Raw genomic sequence first — 26995 nt, 5'->3', positions numbered from 1 at the left:
CGCTCTTCCTCCTCCTCCACCCGGGCCTCCAGGTCGTGCAGGATCTCCTCCAGCTCCTGCTTCCTGGCAGCCAGACGGGCTCTCATCTCCTCAGCCTCAGCGCAGAGCTCCGTTTCTGCCTGGAGCTGTTCCTGCAGGGCCATCTTCTCAGCATTCAGCTGCAAGTATTCACACAAAGAATCCATCAGTCAATGATACTGAAGGACAATGGTCATTATACATTTATCAATGTGATGATGCAGGACAGAAAGTGAACCCAACACAGAGGCCGTGTGTTTTACCTGCTGCTGTTTGTCCTCCAACTCCTGGAGCTGCTGCTCAGCATACAGGTGCTTCTCCTTCACCTTGTTCAGCTCTTCATCCTTGGCCTGCATCTCCTCCTCCTGCCTGCTGACTTGCAGCAGAGGCTTCACCTGTGGCCAAACAGTGGGAGTTATCAAGGGGAAAAAGCAACATCGTGAACAGCACAGTAGCTCAGACGCCAGCTGCGATGCTGAAGGACAGTGAGGTTCACCTTGGTGAAGAGCCTCCACCACTGCCAGTTCCTGAGTTTAAGGTAAGCGGCACAGTTCCTCTGGATCACCTTCATCGCAGTCAGCTGCTGCTGTCTCTTAGCAAATGCCCTATAAACCAATGTTAGACTATTATTAGACCCAAGTCTGTTCCACTGCAGGCAGCTGCACTTCATAATGCTGTTCAGTGCAAAATAGTCAAGTATTTTCCTTTGATTACTGTGAAACATAGCTCAGCTGTGCCTGAAAAGGTCAACAAGTCACGTTTTAACAGGACCCTGGCCAATATGGAGGCTAAGATTGAAGTAAAGTCGTGTTCAAGTTTGAGTCAAAGTGTGTCAATTGCTCTTAAAAGCTGTCATTCAAATGGTGCTCGTTGTCTTCTTACTTGCGGGCCACATAGCCTCGGCACCAGGCCTGGAAACTGATGATGATGTCTGTGATCTTCATGTCTCTCTCCTCCTCCAGGTGAGCGAGGACTCCGGCTCTGAAGAAAACTTTACTCTGGCCGATGCGGTACAGGTTGGAATCCAGCTCCAGGCTTTTGATCTGACAAGACAGGAAACGTGCTGAACGTTCACACGGCAACTAGAAACTAGAGGATGCACAGCTTAGCTTGAATGTTGTAGACTGATTACCATGAGCACACAGGCCTGTTTTCCATCCATGAAGCCCTTGGGGATGGCATTGGGAGTGAGGATTTCATACCTGGCAGAGGAGCAAATGATCAGCTATGACTTTTAAAACACACACCCGCCTGCCAACCAGAAGGCACACGGAGAACAGGGTTACTCTTTTACCTCTGTCTGAACTCCTGGAAGACGATGCGATTGGGGAAGCCCTGTCTGCAGATACGGATCCCCTCCAGCACACCATTGCACCTCAGCTGGTCCAGAACCAGGTGGGGGTCCAGTTTACCAGCCTGGGGAAGGAAAACATTTGCTGATGAGCAGTGTATTAAAACAGAGAGAACAGCAGCTCTATTTGTGAAGTGACTGAGGCAGTGTTCACAGCTCAAGTTTCCCAGACACCTGGTCTGTCCACACTGCGGTGGACAGACCAGGTGTCCTCAGACCAGATCCGGGCCACCTGTGTATGTGCTCCTAAACCCGACTCCTCTCCGACCTCTGACTGTGCAGCGCCGTCAGAACAGTCAGATCAGAATCCATGTGGTTGTTTTAACATCTCCTCCTCTGGTCATACGGCCTGTCGTCATCATTCGGCGTCGGCCCCTCACAATAAACATGGAGGAGAGCGACGACAGCGACGGGGTCAGTGGAGAGACCAGGACGTTTATGGAGAAGCTTCTGATCAGGCCAAACTGGGAGGAACATATCGTAACCCAGTGGTTTGGGAGGAAACTGGGCCATTTGACTGTCACACACACCACCTGGGTGTTATTCTTGTGTGCACGTGGCTCACATTTCAGTTCCATCTGTGCATGTGTGGCAGTTTAAGAGCTCAGCGGTGTTCACAGCACTGACACAGACGGACGGGAAGCAGCGATGCACACAGATCAGAGCTGACAGAAACATCTGATCTGAGATGTGAACATGGCTTAAGTGAAATGTTCGTTTGACACAGAGGTTCCCAATTTCCTTAAAATGTTCTTAGACCCGGTTAAATCTCTCCCTCTGGTACCTTTTTCTCATGGTTGGGGATGATGCAGCGGACAAAGTTGGGGTTTGTGTTCCTCAGAGTGGCCATGAGCTTGGACAGCTGCTCCTTGTACAGCTGGCCCACTGTGCGGAACATGCCCTTACGGGTCTTAAAGGCACCGGGCATCTCAGACATGCCGGACACCTTATCCAGACCTACAATGTGGTCCACTGAAGGAGGGAACAAAACAAAAAGAAAGAGAGGGAAGGCATTATGCAGTAAGCCAGTGGGTTTTCATTTAATGACTTTGAATATTTAACCAAGCAAACTCAAACCAAATGCATGTCACAGGAAAGAATGAATATGACCACTGTCTCTCAGCTGCCTCCTGGTAAACAGGCACCGGGAGGGAGTTGAGACAGAGCAGTGACACCACAAACACAGAGTGGATGTGGAGGGAAACATCAGGATACCAAAACACACACACACACACACGTCGGTGAAGTGTGGGAAGATCAAACACCACAACGAAACACACACACACTCAGTGCAGTGGGACCTCGAAGTCCTCTCAGTGAAAACTATGTATGGTGCTTCATTTAAATGTGTGTGTGTCAGGAAGGTGACAAATGGTTGCAGTGGACATGTATCTTTGTGGTGACAAGAGAATCCAAACCCATGCAGTATATACCCATCGCTGCAGTACCATGACCAACACCAGGAGTCCCCAAAAAACACTATTGCACAGAGGGAGAGAAGGAGAGTTCAATGGCAGAGCAACAAGAGGAAAGACGAACAGAAGACAGCCGGCCGTCTTGTGCGTTTTTATTTTGCACAAATCCCATCCAGAGACCACAACAGTGAACGTGGTGGACTCATTGGAAGAGCCCCATGTTTCCTGAGGAGGAAACCTGCCCCCCAGTGCAGCAGTGTGGCTCACTGGGTGGGGGGTTATTAGCTGGTGGACAACAGTGGAGGTCTACGGCCCAGAGCAACGAGCTGGACCAGGGTCTGGACACATTCACTGGTGCTGCTGGTCTCTGGGCGGGGTTTGTGCACAGCAACACATAAAATAGCCAGCTTTAAAGAAACAGAACCAACTGATAGAATTCAGTGACATCTTCTGAAAGATAACTCAGAAAAGGATGAGGCACCATGGACGACAGGATTCATGGTGGAAATAAGTGTTTAGACAGCAGGAGGGGGGGGAAGAGGCTGAATAAAAGAAACCTCTTCACCTGAGTCTGAGTGTAGAATAGGAAAACACTGATGAAAATAGGGTGACAATTCTGTACCTCAGACCCAGTGGAAGAAAACAGACAAAATGGGGCCAAACAGATGCAAACAACAAACTGGATTTAAAAAGGGTACAAACATAGGTCCACACAGAGAAATGTAAAACAAGAACAGGAAGCCAACATGAAATAGATCCCCATATCCAGCTCTGGAGCAGCAGTGACTCCTAGTTCACTGTGACAGCTATGTGAGCTCACCATCCTTCCACAGCTCAGAGACAAACTTGTCAGTGGACTGGTTGAGCAGCGTGGCCACGTTGTCATTCAGCGGGTCCATGTTCTTCATCAGCCACTCGCCAGCTTTGTAGTCCACCTGAGGAGAAACACGAGGCAGGAGCTGTCAGGACATCTGAGACCACACGGCACTGGGCTGATGCTCACCTGTCCTTTAAAAGGTAAATGCTAATCATTCAGACCTAAATCATGCATGCTTACCTTTCCAGCATAGTGAATGACGCAGAAGTCTGCCTCGTCCTTCAGTTTCTTGGGCTTGAAAAACTTGGGGTGTGTGCCCTGCTCCTGCAGCACCTTCTCCACAAAGCTCTTATCTGTGGCCTTGGGAAACCAGCACTCCTCATCCAGCAGAGCCAGGATACCAGGGGGATTGGCCTGGAAACAGAGGACGAGCGCAGAACTCAATGCATGAAACAGGAAGTAGGAAACAGAGGAAGAACAAAGACATTCAACTACAAAGGCAACAACATCCAATTAGAAACGGAAAAGGTGAGTGAAACTGGCCAACGCACAGGTTTCTCAATAAGGTCGATGCAGGGCTGCAGGTCGAGGCCAAAGTCGATGAAGCTCCACTCGATGCCCTCCCTCTGGTACTCCTCCTGCTCCAGGATGAACATGGTGTGGTTGAAGAGCTGCTGCAGCTTCTCATTGGTGTAGTTGATGCACAGCTGCTCGAACGAGTTCAGCTGCAGGGACAATAACGAAACACCACCATCAGGGCTCCACCCTAATGTACCTCTGGATCATTAACCCTCTAGACTATGTCGGGGACTTCTCCCTTCTGCAGTCACTGTGACCTTTGGTTTACAAAACAAGGACTTTTCGCCAGACTGTGATTATTTGAAATTAAAAGAAAACATCCTTTTGAGATTTGGTATCATTTCTGACCAACACATTCACTGTGCTGTGTGCTACAATGTCTCACAGGCAGGTGATCCGCAGTCCGCCTCTCATTTACCTCAAAGATCTCAAAGCCAGCGATATCCAGGATGCCAATGAAGGAGGCCCCCTGTCTCTTGGTCTTGTCCAGGGCTTTGTTGATCCTCATGACGAGCCAGCGGAACATCCTCTCATACGTGGCCTTGGCCAGGGCCTCCACAGCAAACTCAGCCTGCTCCTGTGTCTGGGCCTTCTGGACGTAGTCTCTGCCCACCTTGATCCTGGGTGACAAGATGGCCCTGGTGAAGTCTGTGACATTCATGCCCATGAGGTGGCACACCTTCTGGGCAGCTGTTACAGAGGAGTTGACAGGGAAGAGAGTGAAGTTACAGCTGCAGCATCACACACACTACCTGTGACGGTGCAGAGGGTTAAGGTGCGACTCACTTGTGTTGTCAGGCATGGAGGCCTGGTCTGTGTGGCGCTCCTTCTTAAAGCTCATGTTGCCGAGCTGCAGCACAGAGGACACCACCTTCAGCATGCCTGCACAGCAAGACAGCAGTATGGTTTGGAGTTACTTTGACAATATGCAGGTAAACATACGCCAAGACCCATTTAAAAGGATAAGGTGTTCTCAGCCCATGGAGGTGGATGTTAGAAGCAGACGGTGTCTCATGTTCCCTGAGGAAGAAACCAGTCACCCAGTGCAGCGGTGTGGCACACTGGGGTGAGTTTAAACAGTGGAGGTCTACAGGGCAGACCAATGAGCTAAACCAGGGTCTGGACTCACAAAGTTATTGTTGCTTTTAGTTTCTGGATGGGATTTGTGGAAATTACCAATGTACAAAATCCTCTGGCCTGTTCTTTTAAGAAGGGCAGTAAATGTCTGCCTTACCCAGCTGCTCCTCCTCCGGAATACCCATGATCCTCATGGCCTCCATGGTCTCTGTAAATAGATCCTTGTCCTGCTGCCCTGGAATCGTAACGTTCCCGTTGGAAAGGAAACGGTAGTTGTTGTAATTTTCAAGGAGGAGGTCACCTAAGAGAAAATAATAAATGGAAAAAGATCAGTGGCTAAAAGGAGGTTAGAAATCCAGAAGGTGAAGGTCTCTGCAGGTCCTCAAACTGCAACCACCTCTACCCTGCAAATCCTTGACTGATGTGGAATGTGCTGCTTACGGCGCAGTTTGTCTCCAGCCCCTGTGAGCAAGTAGTAGAAGAGATGGAAGGTCCTCTCCTCTTTGGCCTGGCGGATGGCACGCGATTTCTCCAGCAAGTCTGGAGGTGGGTCTGTTAAGGCCAAGTTTTCTGTGTGAACCATAGTGAGACAAATACCAGCACTAAAACAAAGCCAAACAAGCACCACAGGCGCCTCAGTTCAAAAGGGAAGCAATATCCAGAGAGAATCAGGGATACAGGTTTCAATATTGGCACCAACGATGTAACCGTTGACGTCAAAGTTGATCCTGATGAATTTTCCCTAAAGGAGGAAAGAAAACATGTAACAAAGGCAGAGGGGTCCACGTGGAAGCAGGCAGGTTATCACAGGTGTGAAGCAGCAGGCACAGCACTGAGTCTTACGAATCTGGAGGAGTTGTCATTTTTGACAGTCTTGGCATTTCCAAAGGCTTCGAGGATGGGGTTAGCCTGCAGCAGCTGCTTCTCCAGCTCCCCCTGCAGGACACGAAGAAACGAGCAGAGCCCGATTTAAAGTACACTGATGTTTACAGTTAAATCAGGAGAAGTCTCAGCCGTGGTTCTGATCTCACAGCTAGAACAGATAACTGACTGTGGTGCATCATGGGAACGTCCTTATGATTTACCATTTCATTTATAAGGTTGTTAATGTCAGAAACAGATTAGCTTGCTTCTTCTTCTACTAATGATAGTGTTAATTTATCCATGATGTACTTACTTCTGAGGAGAACGTGATGCATAAAACAACAGCGATAAAAGGAGCAACACCACACACACAGCCCAGCAACACACATCACACCCAAGCCTTTCACCCCCACATATAATGCTGGGTTAGTGCCCAAATCTGCAGATACAAAGACCCCATGACCGTCATCAGGAACCCACCACCTTTCACCCAGAGCAGATTGACCCAAGCACAAAACACTTTGTCCTTCAGCTACAGGAGAACATTTAAACAATGAGCAGGGATTTGGTGCGTTTGTTATTAACCCCACATTGCATCCAGAGACTAGAAGCAACAATGAATGTGGTCTCTGAAGGAAGACGGCCACTGATCTTTGCTCCGTTTACGCTGCTCCACCAGCTCCTCACACTGCACAGAACAATGTGTTGGAGCTGTTCATTGGAAACAGACGCCTCCTGTGTTTCCTGAGGAGGAAACCTGCCCCCCCAGCGCAGCGGTGTGGCTCACTGGGGGGTTTAAATAACTGGTGGACAACAGTGGAGGTCTACGGCACAGAACGATGAGCTGGACCAGGGTCTGGACTCACACACATTATGGTGAGGACACCACGTTCACTGGTGCTGCTGGTCTCTGGACGGGGATGGGGGGGGGATAACAAAATCGCCAGCGTCAGCCTTTAAATTCTACTTTAACTATACCGACTATAAATTTCAAATAACTTTTGTACACAAGTGGGATTTCCACCTATGTGGCCAATGATCACCATCCAGCAAAAACATAGAATGATGTCATTTAAAATCCACAAATGCCAGTGCACCGACTGGTGAAGCTGGGATTACATGATGAGATTAATACCAGCATAAAAAGTCAAAGTGGCTTTCTGCTGTGTGAGAAGGTCTAAAAAGATGTCTGGGAACCGTTTCAGAGCGAGATCGCAGACTGAAGGAAACTCATTTTAAGCTGCACAGACCGGCTGAGCCTCTTGGTAAGAACAAACCTCCCAACAGCTGCTCACAGGTGTGTTAGACAAACATACTCTGTATACCGGTGTGTGTGTGTTGGGGTGTGTACTGAACATGATGCCAAAGCAAGTTTTTAAAGCAATAAGAAAAAGCACAGTTAAACTTTGGACGCACACAGAACAGATTGTGAAAAACTGAACCAGACATATAAAACCATTTCTTAAACCAAAACCTGCTGTGGTACTTTTCCCAGCAGAGAGCCCCCCCCCTTGTCTGACCATTGTCTGGCTGAGTTTTTCACAAAAACAAAACGGCTGCCACTGATCTGCAGACAAACTTCCTCCCGACTTCCTATTGGCTGGCAAGACACGGCACCTCTGCCCTCGACATAAAGGGACTTCCACAACAGTGTGCTCCAGTGGGGGGGTGGGGGAGAGGTGATGACAGAAGCAGGTGGGGAGGAAGAGTGAGGGAGAGTTAACTCACATGTGACAGGACCGAGCTGTTCTGTTGATGGGAGAGAGAAAGACAACCTCAAACACATGGCTTTCATCAAAGGTCAGCTCAGAGCAGTGCAGGGTTTCTACAGACCCTGACGTAACGCACGGCCGCTACACGGCGGTTTTATTCCTACTGGCAGAGTCAAGCCTCTAGTCCCACTGCCAGGAGCCTTCAAACCTGCACCACTGCGTGGCTCCAGGGGGTTAGGTTGTCGTCTTACTGCCGACTGATGGCAGCAGCACCACAGAAATACACTACACAACAGAACTGAGTGCAACCCTCCTCAGTGTCACTGAAACGTTACGCAATATCTCTTCATGTGATGCAAGTTTGTTTTCAGCCAAAGCCCCAAAGTATGAAGCCGTCTCATGTGAAAACAATTGTTCCACTAATTCAAGTCAAATGAAAGGTTTTAGAGCCAAACTGTAAAATGTCATCTCTCAGTACCTGCACACCAGTACACTCCCACCTCCATGGTCCACAGCTGGCTCTCTGCAGTCACCGTGATCGACACCAAACTCCCTCATTTACTTTGGCAGTGCTATCAGCAGTGGTTTCTTCAAACTGGCTTCAGAAACCAGTTTTTCCAGGGTAAAGTTGTGTAACCAGTGAACCGAGCAGCGTTATGACGGACCCTGCTCCTCCTGGTGGGGGCAGCGCAGCCAGCTCCTCCTGTCCCTCCCTCACCACTGCTGCAGCTGCCAACGCTCGTGTTGACTCCACATGGTTGAAACCATGAGATCTTTAGTTGCATGGTTTCAACCATGTGGAGTCACATCAGACACAGCCCAGGCCAGAGGGAAAGCTGCAGTGGTCACAGGTTCTTTAGAACCTCCTTCATGAGACTCAGACTGAGACTCATGGCAGGTGGAGTCACTGCCAAACCTCAGGTCCTGTATTTTCACCGTGGTCTCTCTCACCTGTTTGTTTATAATTACCATAAGATCAGCTACCTACACTTCAACTTCGAAGTAATATTGTTAGATAACATGATACTGAATTACTTAACATTTCAGTGACCCTGCACAAGGCTGTACTCAGTTCTGTTGTACACGGTAAGTTGGTTGAATACAACAGTGTGATGATGGATTAACAATCATGTACACAATCAGGGGCACAAACACAAAAAGCTGTGCAACTGGAAACTATTCCTATTGTGAGAAACGGGGGATTATCTCATTTGAAAAGAACTAAAATGATGAGTAAGAGCAGGGAGTGAAGGGAGTGAAGGGAGAGATGAATCGATTGAGTGGAGGATGGAGAAGGGTGGGAGGAAGGCTGTGTTGACTGACCTGATCTTTCTTGGTCTTGTGAGAAGAGGCCACGTGAGCCAAGTACTGGATGACCTTCTTGGTGTTCTCCGTCTTTCCAGCACCAGACTCTCCTCTAAAGGAGACAAGCAGAGGAAACAGTCAAAGGATGGAGAGAAGGACTAAAACAGTGATAAAACTGACAAGCACTCGAAGCAGCGTGATGTCGGTGTGCGTCCGGACTCACGTGCAGAGGATGGACTGGTCTTCACGATCTGTAAAATAAACGTGCAAATGTTGACGATGCAGCTTCCACATAGTAACAGTACCAAACGTCATCACCGCACCGAACACAATTTGTTGTGTACAACAGGAAGAACAGACAGGAAGTCAATATCCGGCTTCCTGTGACTGGACAAGGTGCCGTCAGGTTTTCAACTAGACGACTAATTACCCACTGCCTCGTGTAATGTGGTCAGGAGGAGCAGCGGCGGGACAGTTTGGGTGGTGTGCACCACACAGGACTAAAGCTGACAGAATGTACAGGAGGGAAAGAAACAAACAGCAGGCCTGCAGGAAGCACCGTTACATCTCCTGATGTTCACACTCTTTGTATCGCATGAAAAAAATATCATCAACGCCCTCTAGCTCAGGGCGAACTCTCCAGACAATGAGTTGCTCTATTCAGACGTTACAGACTACTAGGGAGTTGGCAGGAATGTCCAGCCCAACTGACTCGGGCACTTGTGTGTCCAGGTACAGCTTCTCCTGGTAATGTCTAGCTGAGTTTGGGCTGCAGTGCACGTCTGAAAGGGGGAACACAATCACTGCCAAGTACAACCTTATAATTAGACTTGAGTTCCATCAGTCTCAAGAACAAAACCAAAAAAAGGCTGTTGCAGATTTAAACCAGTGATAAACGAGCTTCCTTTCTCAAATATACGTTTTCTTGGTTAGATCGAGAGCTTCTGTGTTTTCTAAGGCCACTGGGACAAGTAATACTCCAATACTCTACGCCTGTCCCCTGTGTCTTTTAGTTTATGGCCCAAACTTGATATAAAAACCACTCGTGCAGTGCTCAGTTTTTGTAAGAGAAAGCACCACTGCCTGTGTGCATGTGCAATAGTCTGCAGCTCAGGATGCTCAGGTGGCCGTCCCACAGCGACTTACCCTGCATCATGCTTCTGTACGATGTGTCAGTGATGGCATAGATATGAGGCGGCATCTCGTGCCTCTTCTTGCCCTTGTACATTTCAACGATCTCCTCCGAGTAGATGGGCAGGTTCTTGTAGGGGTTTATGACGACACAGAAGAGACCGGAGTACGTCTGCAGAACAGAGAGATGCATTTTAAAAACATTTCTCATGAACCCCGATTTGGTTTATGGAATCTCAGCCCCACCCTGCTACAAGATTCAACTCATGAGTGACTCCGACACTGTAAAGGTGCAGCTACTTGACAGGCTAGCCAACTCTTATCTCAGATCTGAGCAGTAGAATCAGCTTTTCTACCATCATTTAACACGTCTTCCCCGTGTGCTTCATTCCTGTGCCGCCCTATGAGCAGCCCTGCGCCCCTGGTGTGCGCCCGCTCTGCCACAAGAGATGGTCAATCTCTGCAACCAGCTGCAGCCTGGATCTCTGGGGGAGCCAGGGAGGGGACAGCAGGCTGTGTTGATAGGACCAGGTCAACCCACAGAGTCAGAACATCTAAATTACTCCCGGCACAGAACACAGGGGATAAATCACATTATTATGGGGGCAGTAATGGCTGTAACAGTTTACATTCCATGTCCATTTGTGCAAAAGCTGGACTGACGTCCCTCTACGCTTCCCCCAGGCCATCACATCTCCCATAGTGGATTGTTCCCTGCAGCTTCCTGTTTACACAATAACTCCAAACAGAGAAAGACGAGGAAGGGAGAGAGAAAAGGCACCGCTGCCAAGTATGAGCATGCTTTCTTTGCACAGAACGAATCATTAATTAGCAGATCAGCTGGTTTGGAGACTGGCCATGAAGATGTTTTTATTGGCTTCTTCTGGAACACATAGCATAGACCTAATGTTTCCAATTTCAATAGAGAGCCCAAAGAAACATCTTGGGAAAAGCTCACACTGGAACCATAACTAGGAGAGAAGCTAAAACTAGCCTCATGCATCGCTGCAATATTAAAATCCAGCAAACACGTTAGTATTGGGTCTCTATCGATACCAAGTCTGAGCCAGTACTTCAATAGTTTACTCCAGAGTCTGCTGCCGTCGCCTCTGGGAAGCCGCTATGCTCTGTTGGATGTTTTCTTTAATTCTCTCCCTTTGCCTTCATGGATTTCGTCTGGCTTCCTCCCACAGTCCACAGACCTGCAGGTCAGGGTGGCTGGCGACTGATGTGTAAACAAACTGTATTGGTTATATTCTAGTTTAGAGCTGAAAGCCAACTGCGGGTAAAGCAGCACACACCTCATCTCTACAGTTCTGCTCGGTCAGCAGCTCGGGACGTCTCCACCGAGGCTGCTGTGTACGCGATGTACGCGCCGTCTGGTGCTGCCTGCTTCTTCGGAGGATGTGCATGTGTGAACATATCGTGTTGTTCCATTTCTGTCTCTGCCTTGAAGTCAAGTTTGCTCACTTTATAATACAGACTGATGTTTATTGTCTTTATTAATGTCCAACATCAAACTGCCCAGAAACTAAAGACTGAAATTAACCTTCTTAGCTAAATGGAACACATTTATGTTCACTGATGCAAGTGCACATTCCCTGACAAACAAAAAATTTAATGACAACACTCACATATATGAGTCCAGAGTAGTATCTCTCCTTCAGGTTGTGCAGCACGGAGGCCTCGTTCAGGCAGGTGAGCTCGGCCATGTCCTCCACCTTGCTGAACTTGGGCGGGTTCATCTTCTGGATGTCGTCCTTGTTCACCCTGATCTTTTTACCAGAGTCCGCCAGCTCCACCACACACTCATCGCCATGCTCCTCCTTCACCGAGCCGGCCTCGAAGCCCAGGCGCTCTGATGGCACCCATACCAGCTTCTTGGAGGCCCAGTCCGCCTGTGCCAGTGGGTTGTTGACCAGATTACGGTCCACGTACAGGAACTTGTCTGCGTCTGACATGGTAGCTGTAACAGAGAGGGAGGAAAACCGTGTGTGTGTGGTCAGAAACCAGACATCAAGCCATGAAAAATGAGCCGATTCATTCAGATTTAAATGTTAGTAAAATGAAAATATATTTGTGTAGAGCTGCAAGCTTTCTGTAACATCTGGCAGAAAAACAGCAGGGCCAGCGTGGTTATGGTCTACAGGACCAGACCTCTGCTATCCTTCCATCTTCACATGGACTCTGAGGAATGCAAAGGTCACCGCTGAGGGGACGGACGACAGGAAAAGTTAAGACGGGTCAACATAAAACAAAACCCCATGTTACAAAATGCAGCGAACACTTCAGATTTGCAGTTGCTGGACCACCCGGGCCAGAGAGGACAAACATCTGAGCAGCATCAGAGTTCACGGCCCAGCAGAGGAGCCTCCAGCTGGGTTTGCTGTGGGGGAGCCTGCGAGGGAGCAGGTCTATCAGGGTGCCAGTCTGGGCGGGGGCTGACTGGTGATCTTGGAGAGATAGCACATACCTCTGCATGATTTATGGCCCTTATCAGCCAAGTAATCCCAGGATCTAAACCCAGTAACTACATCACGACACAAGCTTGTGCGTGTGCGTTTTTTTCTGCTCAACTGTAACTGGAAAGAACGACCAAGTAACAGACGAGTTCTGTACTCAGCAGAAGAACTGAGACGTACATTTTAACACTGCAAGAAACAGAATTCAGGACAATAATCACTAAAAAGTTGAACACTGTGAGCCAACAGCTCTGAGTCTGAATGAAGTCCCAACTGTGGAGGTCGAGCAAAAGCACATCCCTGCTTTGATCATTCACCACTACTGGTTTGAAAGCACCAACGTGCATGCTATATTCATAGATGTCATGCAGCCATCTGTGTAAGAAGACGGGGCAACATTACACCAGGTTAATTTAGCTGAGGGTAAGAGGCAAAGCTGCAAAAAGAAGAGTCTGTTTAATAGAACCTCTGTGTAGAAGAGCCTTTAAACTAGTGGTGACCTGATTCACTGCATTACCACTTTATAAAGTTAGCCTCTTTGTAGCATTCCCTCTCTTTTTATTCTACTCTTCTGTTAAGAGCAGGCTAACTGCAAGCTAATGAGGTGTATGCTTGTTTTTAGAGGCAGGTCTGGACAATCAGCAAGAGAAAGCTCGATTTTTAAAGTAGACAACTGAAGAAATCGCCCTCTTCCATTGTGACGTCTCTACAAAGCACAACGTGCACTGCCTGACTACTACTTAGAGATTACAGTTACCTGTCGATCAGAAATAAAAAGCAACATTACCCATAAGGCCATGTGCCTTAAAGGGGAAGGCCTGGCCTGTAACAATGGTCTCTGCGCTCAAAGCTGCTGTGGGAACCTTCTCTGCCATAGCTCGCTAGCTTTAGCTATCAAAACAGTGGCAACATGTCTGCAACGCCATGTGAGAGACTAGCTATGGCACCGAGTGCAAGGGCAAGTGAAATTAGTTTGACAGGCAGGTAGGGCGCACAATGGTTTTGTGCAGGCCGAGTAAGATTAGGTGCTTTTCGGCTCTGCTGCTGCCACAGGTGACGGATATTTTTCTTTATGGTGTCAGCGTATTTAACATATTCATTGCCATTGGATGAAAAGAGAATTTCAAGATATGTAACAACAATGCTTCTGTAAAGAATCACCGACCCCACCTTTAATACTATCGATCAATCAATCAATGACCAGTTTGCTCCACTGCACTTCCTATATCCCTGGTTCATCAGAAACTACAGCCACAGCTGTGACTTTCTGGAGGCAGCAACAGAAACTGGAGCTAGAAGGCTTCTGTAGTCTTAGAGGGTCACAGCTGGAAGCCCAAACAGTCAGGCAACAATCACACCTGTACACCAGGTGGCAGGTTATTAGGCACACAGTGCTGCAGTAACTCTTCCTCCATGAAGGTGATAATATTCAGAATCTTTCACTGTGGAGGATAGAGTTTATGCTGCATCATACCGAGAGCTGTTGCTGCCGTTTAGCCATCATTTATATCATTATACCACTGAGGCCAAATACCAGGAACAACTCTGTGTGACCCAGTCCAGGTGAACAGCAGCACAAACTACAGCCTCCACAGTCACCACACAGGTGAAACTGTCTGAACATCGCCACCTTCACGGAGCAGGGTTTACTCCAGAAGTCTTGGATTAGACCAACTTGGTTTGACACAGGTGTTCCTAATAAACCGACTACCATGTGCTGACAAGGTACATGATGGTTCACATTCTTCAGCCCGTGTGTTGAGCTCTTTACTTAGTTCATGCAGCTGCACTGTGTTGGTCACTGACTGTTGGGCTGCAGGGAGCCATGAACGGGTTGATGTGGTAGAGAAGTTGTCAAACTAGACCAGTGAACACAAATGTTTTGCATTAGACACCGCCTGCAGCCATTTCCTGCCAGGCACATAGACAAGCTCAGTTCTTGTTTGAATGCACCTGTAAATGCTCATAAACAACATGTTGTTAGGGAGTGCTGCACTTTGACCCATACAAAAGGAAACCGAACAAGTACAACCGGTTCGAGAGCGCAGGTGAGCCAAGCTACACAACTACAGTGAGTGAAGACCCACTCTGGTGCACGTCAGAAACCACTCCAACACAGCGGGAGCACAACACATGGTCCCCTGCAGCTCCAGGGTCTTTAGCTGCTCTCAACGCCGCCTCGTCTCACAGGGAACAACAACATCTGACACACACACACACACACACATGTTCGCATATACTGCATTGCTCATATGTAAACAGCGGGGGGGGATAAATAAATCACAGCAGGTCAGCTCCTGTTCATACACTCATGTCTGAAATAATAGGAGTTGTGTGTCCCTGAGAGACGAGGTCTTGGAGCCAGATTCTCATGCTCAGACCTGTAAATTGCTTGTACACAACAGTGCAGGAAAAGACTCGTGTGACAACATTTGCATTTCTACCAAGTGTAAAAATCAACCGCCGATACCCCCAACAAGCTCCACCCTCTGAGGTTTTCAGAAACTGACAGAGACGTGACAGACCTCAGTCTTTGGACAGAGACAGAACTCACACATTAACCCTGATCTGTGAGAACCAGAGAGGGACAGTGTCCTCATGACCCCAGCCCCCCTCCATCAGGCTGCGCCACAGCTGCTGTCCATCACTGCTCAGCCTGCCTCCTAAGTCATCTCTGGTGTTGCGACCCCATTCTGGAACATTAGTCCTGCCACACACCCCCACCCACCCCCTTTCCTTTTGTTTATCCAGTCCTTTCAGGGTCACATTCCTCCCATACCCTTTATCAGGGACAGGCGTCGACCAAAAGCATTCCACCCAGCCCATCCTCTGTGCCTCCCTCCTTACATCTTCCTCAGAGCTAAGTTCCTCCCCATTTCTCCCTCCTCCTCTTGGTCACGTCATGTGTGTCTATAGGGTCTCTTCACTCAGAGATGATCAGCGCCACCTCACACATGCAGCACAAACACAGCTGAACACATCACATTCCCCTACAACAGACAGTTAAGTGCATTTACACAGCTACAATAAGAACGAGGCCAGTGATTTTCAAAGCAACACGTTTCTTCCTCAGGACAAGTATGAGGCCCGTCTCCTCCCATGTCTCCTGAGGAAGAAACCAAGTGCAGCGGTGTGGCTCACTGGGGTGGGAGGTTCAATAGCTGTGGCACAACAGTGGAGCTCTAAGCTGCACACCACATTCACTGGTGCTGCTGGTCTCTGGACAGGGTTTGTGCACAGCAACAAAAACAAAATCACCTTATTTAATCTTACAAGGCAGAAAATAGGTACTGTATTCCCTTAGTTGTTGTGAAGGACAGATCTGGAATTGCAAAGTAAACCAAGTTTATAAAGTTATGGTTTGATTGTGATCTGTAAACGTTGGTCCTCATTTGTTTTGTAGAATCAGGTCCTGTGGCTTCCTGACTTCTGTCGCATTTGTTCTCTTCGCTCCCTGCTGCTGTGCAAATTATTTAAAAACTAGATAAAACCTAAATGTTATCAAAGTCACTGCCCATTAATTTTATGGTGTGAATGTTAATCATCAGCACTGTTTTATGCCACAGTCCGACTCACAGGCTCGACACACATAACTCAGTGACACACTTCGAACGTCATCTCCAGAGACGGGCACTGTGACTAAAAATGACTCCAGCAGCTATTCTAGTTTGACGAGTGCTGTTCTACATTGAAAGTAAAAGCAGCAGAAGGATGAACTCCCAGCAGACACTTTCAGACCTCAACCTTGTGGAAGCTGAATTAACTGGACATGACTTTGATCAGTTCAGGACCAGGCTCAGGTTTGTGCCTGTAAAGATCAAACTTACCCTGCTGCCACTTTGCAACACGGCTCAGCTGTGAACGCTTTCACCCACCGTTCTGTTTGAGGAGATTAGCTGCTCTAGATATTCATAACAAGTATTACTCATTAACTGAGTATCTGGCAGTAGGCAGCCCTCCTGAAACCAGCACCCCCCAGCTACCTGACAAACACCATTAAAGGCTAAACTCCAAAACAAAACAAAACAAAAAGTGAGCAGTACTATGTCAAAGCAGCAACACACTGGGAAAAGAGGAAGAGGAACCAGAACACAAACACCAGAAGGGAACAGAGGCCGGTTTTAGAAACTGGCCTCATCACAGAGACCAGAGTGTGGGTGCAAACCAACAGAGGAAGTTTTGCAGCAGCCATGACACTGAGGAAGATGTGGAGCAGAGAAAAGGAAACGGGAACCACAGCCCTCTCAGTCCTGTTTGAAGGGACAGGTCTGTGACTCTGTGCACACCAGCGAGCTACACCGCCGCTGGGTGATGTTTCTTCCTCAGGAGAAATGTGAGGCCCGTCCATTTTCAACAAACTGCCCCAACATGTTCTTTGCAGCAGGAGAGGCCTGTGTGTGCATGTGTGTGTGTGGGGGGGGGGTCTACAGAGGTCTACCACCCAGACTAATAAGCTAAACCAGCTCTATGTGTTCACCGTCATGGAGTCTGTATTTCAAAATCACAGGCCTTGACCTTTAAAAAGCAGCACAGCCTCAGTCTTTATAAACCGGAGCTCATCCATCCATCAGCGGACGCCCTCTCATTCCTTTCCACCTCACTGCCTCTCCCCGAGTTCCTATAAAACCCAGGAGATGTGACAGCCTCTACCACAGCAACATGACCATGTACAGTCAAAGACTACAGGAAAGCCAGAACCAGTAACTGACAATAATAGAACTGCAGCACAGTCAATAACACTGTGCCAGCGTTCCTGCTAGCTCAGTCTGAGCTCAGCCGTGCTCCTCGTGCTGTGGAGCTTCTGCTCTGGAGTCTGGTTAGATTTACTTTGCCAACAAACCTCAGCCTGTCCAATGTCTTCACCACTCACCATCTGATCAACTAGCAGGGGTGCCAGGCAGTCAGAGTTCATTAAGGACTCGCTCCCTTTCTCCTCTTCGCCCTCCTCCTCTAAAAGCAGGAAGGGTGGGGCGAGGAGAAGAGGAGAGGAAAGAGGAAATGACAAACTGAGAAAACTATTTTGCCTTTTGTGGAACTTGCTGTGCATGAGGCCTTGAACATGGAGGGACGGTGGCGTTTTCCTGCCTTGCTGGAAAATACCCACACTGCTCGACACATCTGCATCACTTTCCACATTACCCTTCACATTCCTGCCACAGCTAGGATCCAGTTTCACTCTGAACAGTAGCCCGGCTGATGCCATCCACCATCTAGACTGGAGCCCTCCATCAGTGGCTCCCAACCTTGGATTCACCCCCAGGAGCTCCTCTACAGCTCAGTCAGGTCAAGGTACTTCATGTTCCAACTGATCATCTGGACCCACTATAAGCTTGTTATTTTACACTATCAAATTTATATAAAAGTTGACATAAGTCTTTTAAATTACAAGGTTCGTTAAGTTCGCATTTGTACCACTGAGTGGTAAAAACCACTGACCCGTTACTTTGAGCCAACTACTGCGACCACATTTACAGAGTTGGTGTGTTGAGATAAAACAGCTACTTCAGCTCATTTTCCAGCTGGTGCCATCGACCCGGTGAAGAAGAGGATCCAACAAGATGACGTCGTTAAAGGAGTCAAACCTCAAACTGTAAGGAACAAAGCAGAGACCTGCTGGGAAAGTGATGTTTGTTAGTTTCATGTGTTAATGTGAGGAAGGTCACAGCCTCCTCATCCCTTCACCAACATTTAAGTCACACGATTCATTCACCAGGTCTAGTTTCATGTGTTAATGTGAGGAAGGTCACAGCCTCCTCATCCCTTCTCTGACATTTAAGTCACACGATTCATTCACCAGGTCTGCTTCCACTGCACTTTTACAGTTTGCTTTTATTATTACACCGACGTTCCCACTTCAGCCAGGTGCACCGGGTTGTGTGATATGTCAAGATTTTAATTTCTAGGTGGATGGAATCACCTGATTTCACTGTTCATCCATTGCATTTAGCCATTTATCCTGCATTTCTTTGTCCACTTGCCAACTATTGTTCACTGTGCGAGTACGACTTCCTTGGAATTACTGTTTAAACAATCTGTACAAAGTCTGTTTTACTGATTCATCGCCACTCGTGCAGTCAGGAGGTCAAGCCACTGGGCACTGGTGTTAAATACAGGGCGGACAGATAACTAGGAACTGGGAGTGGGTCTGATAAGTGCATCATTTCAGGGTCATAGAACAAATTCCAGGTCTATCTGTCAGACAGCTATCTGATTACACCAGAGACAGCACAGCACCAGCCATTTTCCTAAAGCCCTGCCACAGTATTGACCATTAGATACAGTTAAGCAGGCGGTCAAATAACGCAGAGGGGAGTTTAGACATCTGTTCGTCTCCAGAGGAACGCTCCATGGCACAGCTAGCTGCTTGTTTCTGACACAACCTGCTACTAGCTCTCCTTCACCTTTGTACATTCTCATGCACTTTCTCAGCCGTGTCACTTCTTATCTCTACCCGTGACGCTACCTTAAGTCAATGCAACGCTATCTTTTCAAACAACGTCCTCACAGGTACACGACAGACTGACAACCTGGACATCTGGCATGCAGCATAATGTGGACTGACACAGGAATGCAATAGCCAATAGCAGTCAGACTCATTGTTCAGCCAGTTTCAAAGTTCATATTGTGAAAATGAGTTGCACAATCTCCAACCACCTGTCTACACAGTCACAGGACAGGTGTGTAGCTCACACCTCCCCCCCAAGTCAGTCTATGCTCTGCAAAGCACATTAAAACAACTGTGCTTTACCACGTTGACAGCCACCACAGACCGGATCGCTTTGTTTTAATGCCGTCATGTGGTGTGTCTCAGTCTCTGTAAAAACATGACCTCACTTTTCATTGCGTAACCTGTATTTATACAAACAGGTCAAATGACCTGCTAAGAAAAACATCTGCTGACTAGAAGAACTTCACAAAAACACTTCTACAAGGAAGTTGAAATAAACAGCCATGTGCTGACTTTCACCAACTCTTAGGTCAATAAGCAGCTGTGGCATTAACCTGCACTGGACCATGATCGCTGACCGTTACCTCAGGACTCCTGCCACAAGATGAAGCAGCACTAAAACAGCCATCACTAGAGGAATGAACAAGGACAGTCCTACGAGATGAGAGATCTGAACAAATCTAGTCTGTATGTCAGAGCGCAGCCACTTCCTGGTATTGTTCAGCTGCGGTGAAACCTTACAGGTGCTGGGAAGGGGTGGGGGCAGAAAACAAGAAATTAGGCAGTGAGGGGGAAAGGAAGGAGAACAAAGACCAGAGGTCACAGAGAAAGGTCAGGTGAGGAGACCGAGACAAGGAGGAAATGAAAGAAACAACCAACAGTGGAAGGAAACAGGAAGCCCACAAATGACGCTGCTGCAGATGCAGTTGGCTGAACAGCTCTGACTGAGGCAGCGTCATTATGCTGCTCACGCCAAGCAGGAGAACAACAGAGGAGATAGTCGAGACAAAGCAGCTGTGTGAAAGAGCAGAACTAAAGGCCACCTCAGTGATGTGTAGCACAGTACAGAGCACGTCAGCGGGCTGCGTTTGATACTGTCCACACACTTTGTCTTTTCCTGGAGACACAAGTGAGTTTCACCCAGTGGCGAGAACAGGCTCGGTCAGCTCAGCCAAGGTTAGCGGAGAACCCCAACAGCCTCCGCTCCAACGGAAACATCATGAGTCTCAGCTGACTGTGGAGGAACCGATGCTCGACTTCATCGCCCACAAACACTAGAATCAAATGTATGAGTGGTGTAGTATAATGAACTAGTCAGGCCGAGCCACGTTAACGTCTTTACTCAAGGAAGGTTTGGCTGTGGTTAGAAGAAGATAATGAACCTTTTTGATCCACTGATTCTGATGGGATGTATAAAATGTGAACCAGCCACGTCTTTCACTCACCTGTTTAACTCATGACCACGATAACATATTATGGAGAAAAGAACATGAATCCCAAAATAAGACTGTACCACCCAGCAGCAAGAAAATACTGCAGGAATTAACTACATTATTCAAGAAGCAAATAACAAATGGCCCGTCTGTCTGTCCTACAACCCATCACTCAACTTTATTATCATAAACCAGCAAATATCCATGTGAAAAGCTGGAACCAGAGAATGCTTGGCATTTTCGCTTAACAAAACAAATGATTAATCCACTAGTTGCAGCTCCAGCTCAAATGCAGCCTGTGTTTCCATGTTTCTCTTCTCAGCCCCATCACCTGAGTTAGAGGGATAATTCAGCCTACGAATGCACAAATAGGGCCCCACGCCACAAATAAAAGATTAGAAACCCTCCACATTTTTTTCAAGGAGTCTTGAGACGTCACAACGGAAGGCGGCTGTGGGCGTGCCATACTGCAACAGAAGCCGGAGGCCTACATGTAATCTGGTCCAGACAGGACCGCTGTCCTTCCACAGGCATGTTCACTCAGCCTCGCACACCAGCTCCCTGCCCACACTAACGTGCCTGCATTTCATTTGTCTGGCCTACAGCACAAACTCTCCTGGGGGCCCCGAGCGCGGACACTGCTGACACATAAACCATGGAATTCAATGACCTCTGCAGGGGGCTCCACAGCAGCACTGACACTGGCAAGAAGTAAGACCTGGGAACAGAAGCTGTTGCACAACGCATAGCCAGGACCCGATCCAACCACGACTCAAGTACAACAACAGGATGTGACACACTACATGACAAAGGCCAGGTATTAGCCAATAAACCTCAAGCAGCACAAAGTGTAGGCGTCTCATCCAGAGAAACAACCGTGACAGACTGCTGATAGAAAGGATGCACAAAACCGCGTGTGACTATGCACCACCTACTGTGAAGAGTATGCACAGTCACCGCTATGGCTGAGCGTCAAACGTTATTCATGAGATCAACTCACACTATGGCGCAACAGCACCTTGGCAGAAAATATCACTGAACAGAGGTGTGTGGTTCTGCTGTCACGCCCTCTGAGACCCAAACACTTTGCACAGCCAGCAGCACGTCTGGGTGGAGAAGTGCCACAGCGGCAAGCACTAGGATGGAGTGAACTCATGAGTGTGTGCAAGCACACAAACGTGCATCTGACATAGCACAGTGTTCATGTACACACACACAATGACGGGACAGCTTGGCCTCATGGGAACGTGACACCGTACAGACCTGATGAACATCTGAAATTGTAAAACCCATCTGAGATTAGCCTGAGTATGGTGCCGTCGCATTCATAAGAGGCTGGGAAACGTTAGGTTCCTGTGATTATTCACGTACCGGACACAGACTTCGGAGACCATTCTCTGCCTTCACTGACACACTTTGACACTTTGCATGGAAACTTCAGCTTATAAAACAACATGGGACTAATGAGGGCCAAGACTTTCAGACTAGGAGGTAACTTGTATTACAGCTCATAAAACATCCTGAGGCAAATCTGTGATTTGAGCCATAAATAAAACAGACGTAACATGGTTTGATATAGCCCATAAAATCTCCCGAGCCATGAAAGACTCTCGTTGCTGCGCTCACATTCAACACACTGTAATTAGCAGACAAACCTGGTCATTTTCATGTGCACTTCACAACCCGCTGTGGCTAAGACCTGGCTAATTGATGCAACAGCCAGTGCCTTTATTCCTAAAATCATTTCTCCTCTTTCAGACACAAGGCCAGATCCTCTACATGGATCATCTTACAGAAGGTTTCTGAGATTGGCAGACGTGCACTTTTACCACAATGACTGGAGTCGCCCTCATTCTTACCAGGTGTTCAAGTACCACATTTAAAACATTTGGGGAAAAGAAACACATACACTCTCCCTTACACCCAGTTTATTAGGAACACCTGTGTCAAACTGAGGCAGTCAACCCTCCTCCTATGACGTTCAGTTTGTGTTCACCTGTGTGGTCACGGTGGGGGCTGCAGGTTGTGTTGCTGTTCAACTAGACTGTGTTACACTAAGAGCTGGTTCTGGTGTTTATTCACTGCAATAAATGGACAAAATAATGGTAGCACCTGTCAGCATTAACCTGAGAGGTTACAGCCTTGAGGACTGGAGAGAGAAGGCACAGCAGACTCCATGGTTGACTCAAATACTGTGTAAATAAAACAATGCACAATGTTTGAGACCCATTTACTGGGTAAACAGAGGTGACTAGAACACACAGTTTAACCCACAGTGAACTAAACCAGTTTGCCACCAGCAGCAGCCTGGTGGAGCTGGTCACGGCGGAAACGCTCGGCGCCTTTTTCCCTCCGGTCCACCATCAAAACTACCGACGTCATGGCGCCAGCCCGACGTTACCGGGCACACACAGCGTCTGTAAACCTAAAAGTTTGTCCACAAACTAATCACACAGGTCCCGGTGTTGTTTCTAAGCCGACGGAGCCCCAGCTCTCCCTCGGGCGCTCCGGCGAATCACTTCCTGCCTCTGTCGTTAGCTTCATCTTCTCTACACAAGGCTGGGGCTGTTTTTGACCGCCCACGTCTAACCCATCACCCACAGCCCCGTGTGTTAAAGTTTAAGCCAGTTTTACGTGTATTCTAGCGGTGAAAAGTCGAAGAAACCCCTGGTTAAATCTGCGCAGGCAGCCCCACTCCACCCAGCACTGCTGGTGACTCGCAGCCGGGAACAAGCCCTGCGCTTCCTGGTTCTCAGCACTTGCAGGAGTCCGGGCAGTCTGAATGAAAAAGGTAGATACACGTCAGCCTAACGTGTTCGAACCGAGGGTATTACCTGCTTGTAGGGTGCGGGACGCCTTTCAGAGGGTGGCTAACAATCACCGAGTGGCGCAGTCACCGTTAAATCAAACTTCTTCCCCGTCGACAGCTGAGACTACAGGCTAAACCACTGCTCTCACTTCCTCCCTCTCTTTCTCTGCTTCACTCACTCTTTCTATTTTTTTTTTTCTAACTCTCTTCCTTTTGCCCTCCCTCTCCCACTGGCTCGCGCGATTTCAGCACGGGGTGCGGTCCAGGAGGAGGCGGGCCCAACGTGCATGTATCCGCCCGTCCGACCAATGGCTGCGGCGCTGTGATGATCCACACACTCCGGGCCAATCATGTTCTCCTGCATACTCGGAGGACAGGAGGGGCGAAAGGCGCTGGGCGGGGCACGGAGCGGAGAGGAGGGGGTGGAGGGGGGTCACAGATAAAGCTGTTTAATGAGAGAGGTATGTGCATACTAAGGATTTTTATGACCATATAAGTACCAGTCCCTCTGAGGATGGGCTGCATCATCACGGCTCTCCCCCATGTGTCAACTGGGTCTAGTCCAGTGGTGGAACAGTACTCAGATTAACTACTTCAGTGTCGTCACCCCCCCACCCCCGAGTCCTGTAGGAAGACATTAACAGTCTCCTGTGCTTTTCCACAAACACTCCATTTAACTTGTTTAGATTCTCAAAGGACATTAACTTTGATTTGAATGTCTACATATTGTTCATATTCAGAGTTTAACTGCTCAAAACAAGATGTCTCCTCGTTCACCAAGATGCCTGTTGTCGCCATGTGCTGCAAGTTTTAATCCTGCACATCACAGCCTTTCAAACCGATTAACTGGGATTAGCTTCCAAAATACTTGTGATGGTACAAATTTGCTCATAGGTTTTAATGTGGGTTCAGACAGAAGTTTCCCTGTAGTGTTACATTCTGCAAATACATCACATGACCAGGAGGCAGAAGACAACACAGTGAAGTTACATTTAAACAAAACATACTTTTGAGTGGTAGCATTACACAGGTAGAAATACTCTGCTATCAAAATCATTCAAAGTAAAAGGAGTCATGCAGAATCATGAGATCATTTACATGTTGATTATTTCAAAGTCAAAGGTCAAATATAAAGTAGATAAATAAGTAACACAAAATCTGAGAAACGACCGACCCGACTGTGGACTCTGAACTCTGACTGACTGATTGTACCTGCTGGACAATGACTGACTTGACACTGTGACTATCTCCTTTGTCTAATAATGTATATGTTCAATTGCAGGGGAAGTGATTCTCCCAGAATTCATGTCGAAGACCAACTAATTTGCTTTATTCCACAGGCGGGGAAAGCGCTGCTGTTGTTATAATGTAAAACAAACACAATTTTTTGTATTACTAATCTGAAAAGTAACAACATCTGTCATATATATATACATATATATATGTGTCGTGGAGTAAAACTACAACATTTCTTTGAAAGATTTGTGGAGTAAAAGCATAAAGTGGTTTAAACCCCCCTGTTCTGCTGTAGGTCAAACCGACCCATTGTAAAGTTAAAAAATCTAAAAACAATAGTTAAAAGTATTTTATTGGTATGAAATTTGTTCTGCTTGGCTTAATAGGTGTAATCAACATATAAAATGAAAATGGTTCATTTCACATATTTGCAACCTCCCCCTGCATGTTTATATTACAAAGATACTGTTCGGGTCAATTGGACCCTGAACAGAAGACGTGTCTCATGTTAATTTTTATTTTATAATAATAATAATGTATTTTATATGTAGGTCTTCCCAATGTACATTAAAAAAAGTTTTAACATGCATCATTGAACCACAATGTGTGAGAGGTCAAGAACACCACTGCATTAAATAGATTGAAATGGTTAGTAATGGTAAAGTTAACCCAGGAACATCACTGCTGTTCCTGACAAATGAACATAACAGGTGGCTTAAAATGGAAATAGTCAAATAAAGTACCACAGTTAATCAAGTAGAGTACTTAGTTACCTTCCAGCACAGGTCTAATCTGCTCTGAAAACAAGCAGCGGCAACCGATACTGTTTCAGTTGTACAGCTGCCAAATGTGAGACACGTCCCACACACACAAGCCTGTCAGACTAGTGCTCCTATTACTAATGTGTTTGTCTTACATCAAATACTTTCACTCCATACACAGCAGAGTATTTTCTTACTATAATAAAAACTTGGCAATGGTTTAGCCTCACTAAAACTGCACATGTGCCTCTGCTCAACATGCAGATTAACTTACAAGCCAAATGTCATAACCACAATCTACAGCCTCCAACACCTGTGTAACAAAAATGTATATTTTTGGAATAAAATATAATTGGAATAAAGAAAATTCATAAATGTTGTCTAACTCATAGCTCTGTTTGTCTTTATATGCTGCTTTCCCTTCTCTAAGCAGAGGTCAGAGGTCAGCAGCCAAACTTCTAGTGTCTGGCTCCAGACACTTTGGCAGGATGGACACTGGCCTGTAAGGCCCTGAACTACTGAACAGTTTACAACAATCAGCGATGGTCTCACTGTTAAAATAAACATTTGCATAACTGGCTGCTGGCTCCACCACAGGATTTAAAATGCTTTATATAAACTACTTCTCTTTGTTTTCTTTCGCTGCCTGAGTTCTTAAATGTAAAAAAAAAAAAGTGGATGGATTCTTTAAAAATGTTTAAATAAGCAAGAGTTGAAAAAAATCTGATACATTTATGATAATGGTAATTATAGATAAATATTCATGCATCTGTACTAATTAGATAAACTCAGACTTCTCCATGCTCCTCACAGCAGAGGAGCAAACAATATCTTCATCTCACAGTTTCAGTTTTAATTCGCTAACTGGTACAGTCGCCCAGATAGCCCAGTGGTTATGGTTTGAGTCTGGCTGCCCACCTGTGTTGCAGGTCCTCTCCCCTGTTTCCTGTCTGCCTCTCTGTGACACACTTTACCCCATAAAAACAATAAAGGCAATAATCCCCCAGAAATAACTTCCAGAAAATTCTCTAACTGGACCTTTAACCATGTTGTGTGCTCTTACACGTGAATGATGCATCAGTGTTTTGCATGTATGTAAATACACCAGTGCATCTAAGTGCAGGATTAGATCCAGACAACTGACAAATGTCAGACGTTTAGTTATGTTTATTGCTCTCAAGTTCCCATCATTCAAACAGGTTGGCCCAGGTTCGTGAGCAGACATGTTAGCTCTACCTGGGAACCGCTGCAGGTGATGCTCTAATTAACATGAGGTAGGTAACACTTGTTCAGCTTTTAAATCAACCTTGACGTTTGTTTTTCTTGGCTCTTCTGCACTTGCCAGGGGGAAAGATTATGGAGTAGCTCAACTAATTAAAAGATATTATGATTGAATTCTTTAAAATAAATATCCACATGTTAAGTGAACTGTAACAACTTAAGACCATATGTAATGAATGAGAGTGCATCGATCTAGCTGAACTAGCTGGTATAGAAGTCTAAACAGTTGGCAAAAAGTCAGATACATGGTTGAAATACTTAGTTAAAAGTAACAGATAGTTCAATTAGCTAAAAGT

The 26995-nt window shown here is 47.0% G+C and overlaps 1 protein-coding gene across 1 annotated transcript in view; it reads right to left on the bottom strand.

The window, feature by feature from the left end:
- The window catches only part of LOC109973464 (myosin-9), a 32664-nt gene extending 9018 nt beyond the window's left edge, over positions 1–23646 (bottom strand). Inside the window, exons 1-22 of the mRNA XM_020623083.1 lie at positions 23447–23646; positions 11904–12235; positions 10285–10441; positions 9362–9389; positions 9157–9250; positions 7850–7870; positions 6101–6193; positions 5936–5999; positions 5699–5797; positions 5415–5558; positions 4967–5062; positions 4599–4870; positions 4153–4326; positions 3842–4015; positions 3605–3719; positions 2154–2341; positions 1313–1434; positions 1151–1220; positions 901–1061; positions 515–623; positions 282–413; positions 6–158 (exon numbers count right to left, since the gene is read on the bottom strand). Of these exons, the coding sequence (XP_020478739.1) occupies positions 6–158; positions 282–413; positions 515–623; positions 901–1061; positions 1151–1220; positions 1313–1434; positions 2154–2341; positions 3605–3719; positions 3842–4015; positions 4153–4326; positions 4599–4870; positions 4967–5062; positions 5415–5558; positions 5699–5797; positions 5936–5999; positions 6101–6193; positions 7850–7870; positions 9157–9250; positions 9362–9389; positions 10285–10441; positions 11904–12230 (2793 nt within the window). The 5' untranslated portion in view covers positions 12231–12235; positions 23447–23646. The remainder of the gene's footprint in view (positions 1–5; positions 159–281; positions 414–514; positions 624–900; positions 1062–1150; positions 1221–1312; positions 1435–2153; positions 2342–3604; positions 3720–3841; positions 4016–4152; positions 4327–4598; positions 4871–4966; positions 5063–5414; positions 5559–5698; positions 5798–5935; positions 6000–6100; positions 6194–7849; positions 7871–9156; positions 9251–9361; positions 9390–10284; positions 10442–11903; positions 12236–23446) is intronic.
- Positions 23647–26995: the final 3349 nt, after the last annotated feature.

This window comes from Monopterus albus, unplaced genomic scaffold (genome assembly GCF_001952655.1).
Source record: "Monopterus albus unplaced genomic scaffold, M_albus_1.0 scaffold292.1, whole genome shotgun sequence".
Taxonomy (NCBI): Eukaryota; Metazoa; Chordata; class Actinopteri; order Synbranchiformes; family Synbranchidae; genus Monopterus; species Monopterus albus.
This window is presented reverse-complemented; position numbering and strand designations above follow the sequence as displayed.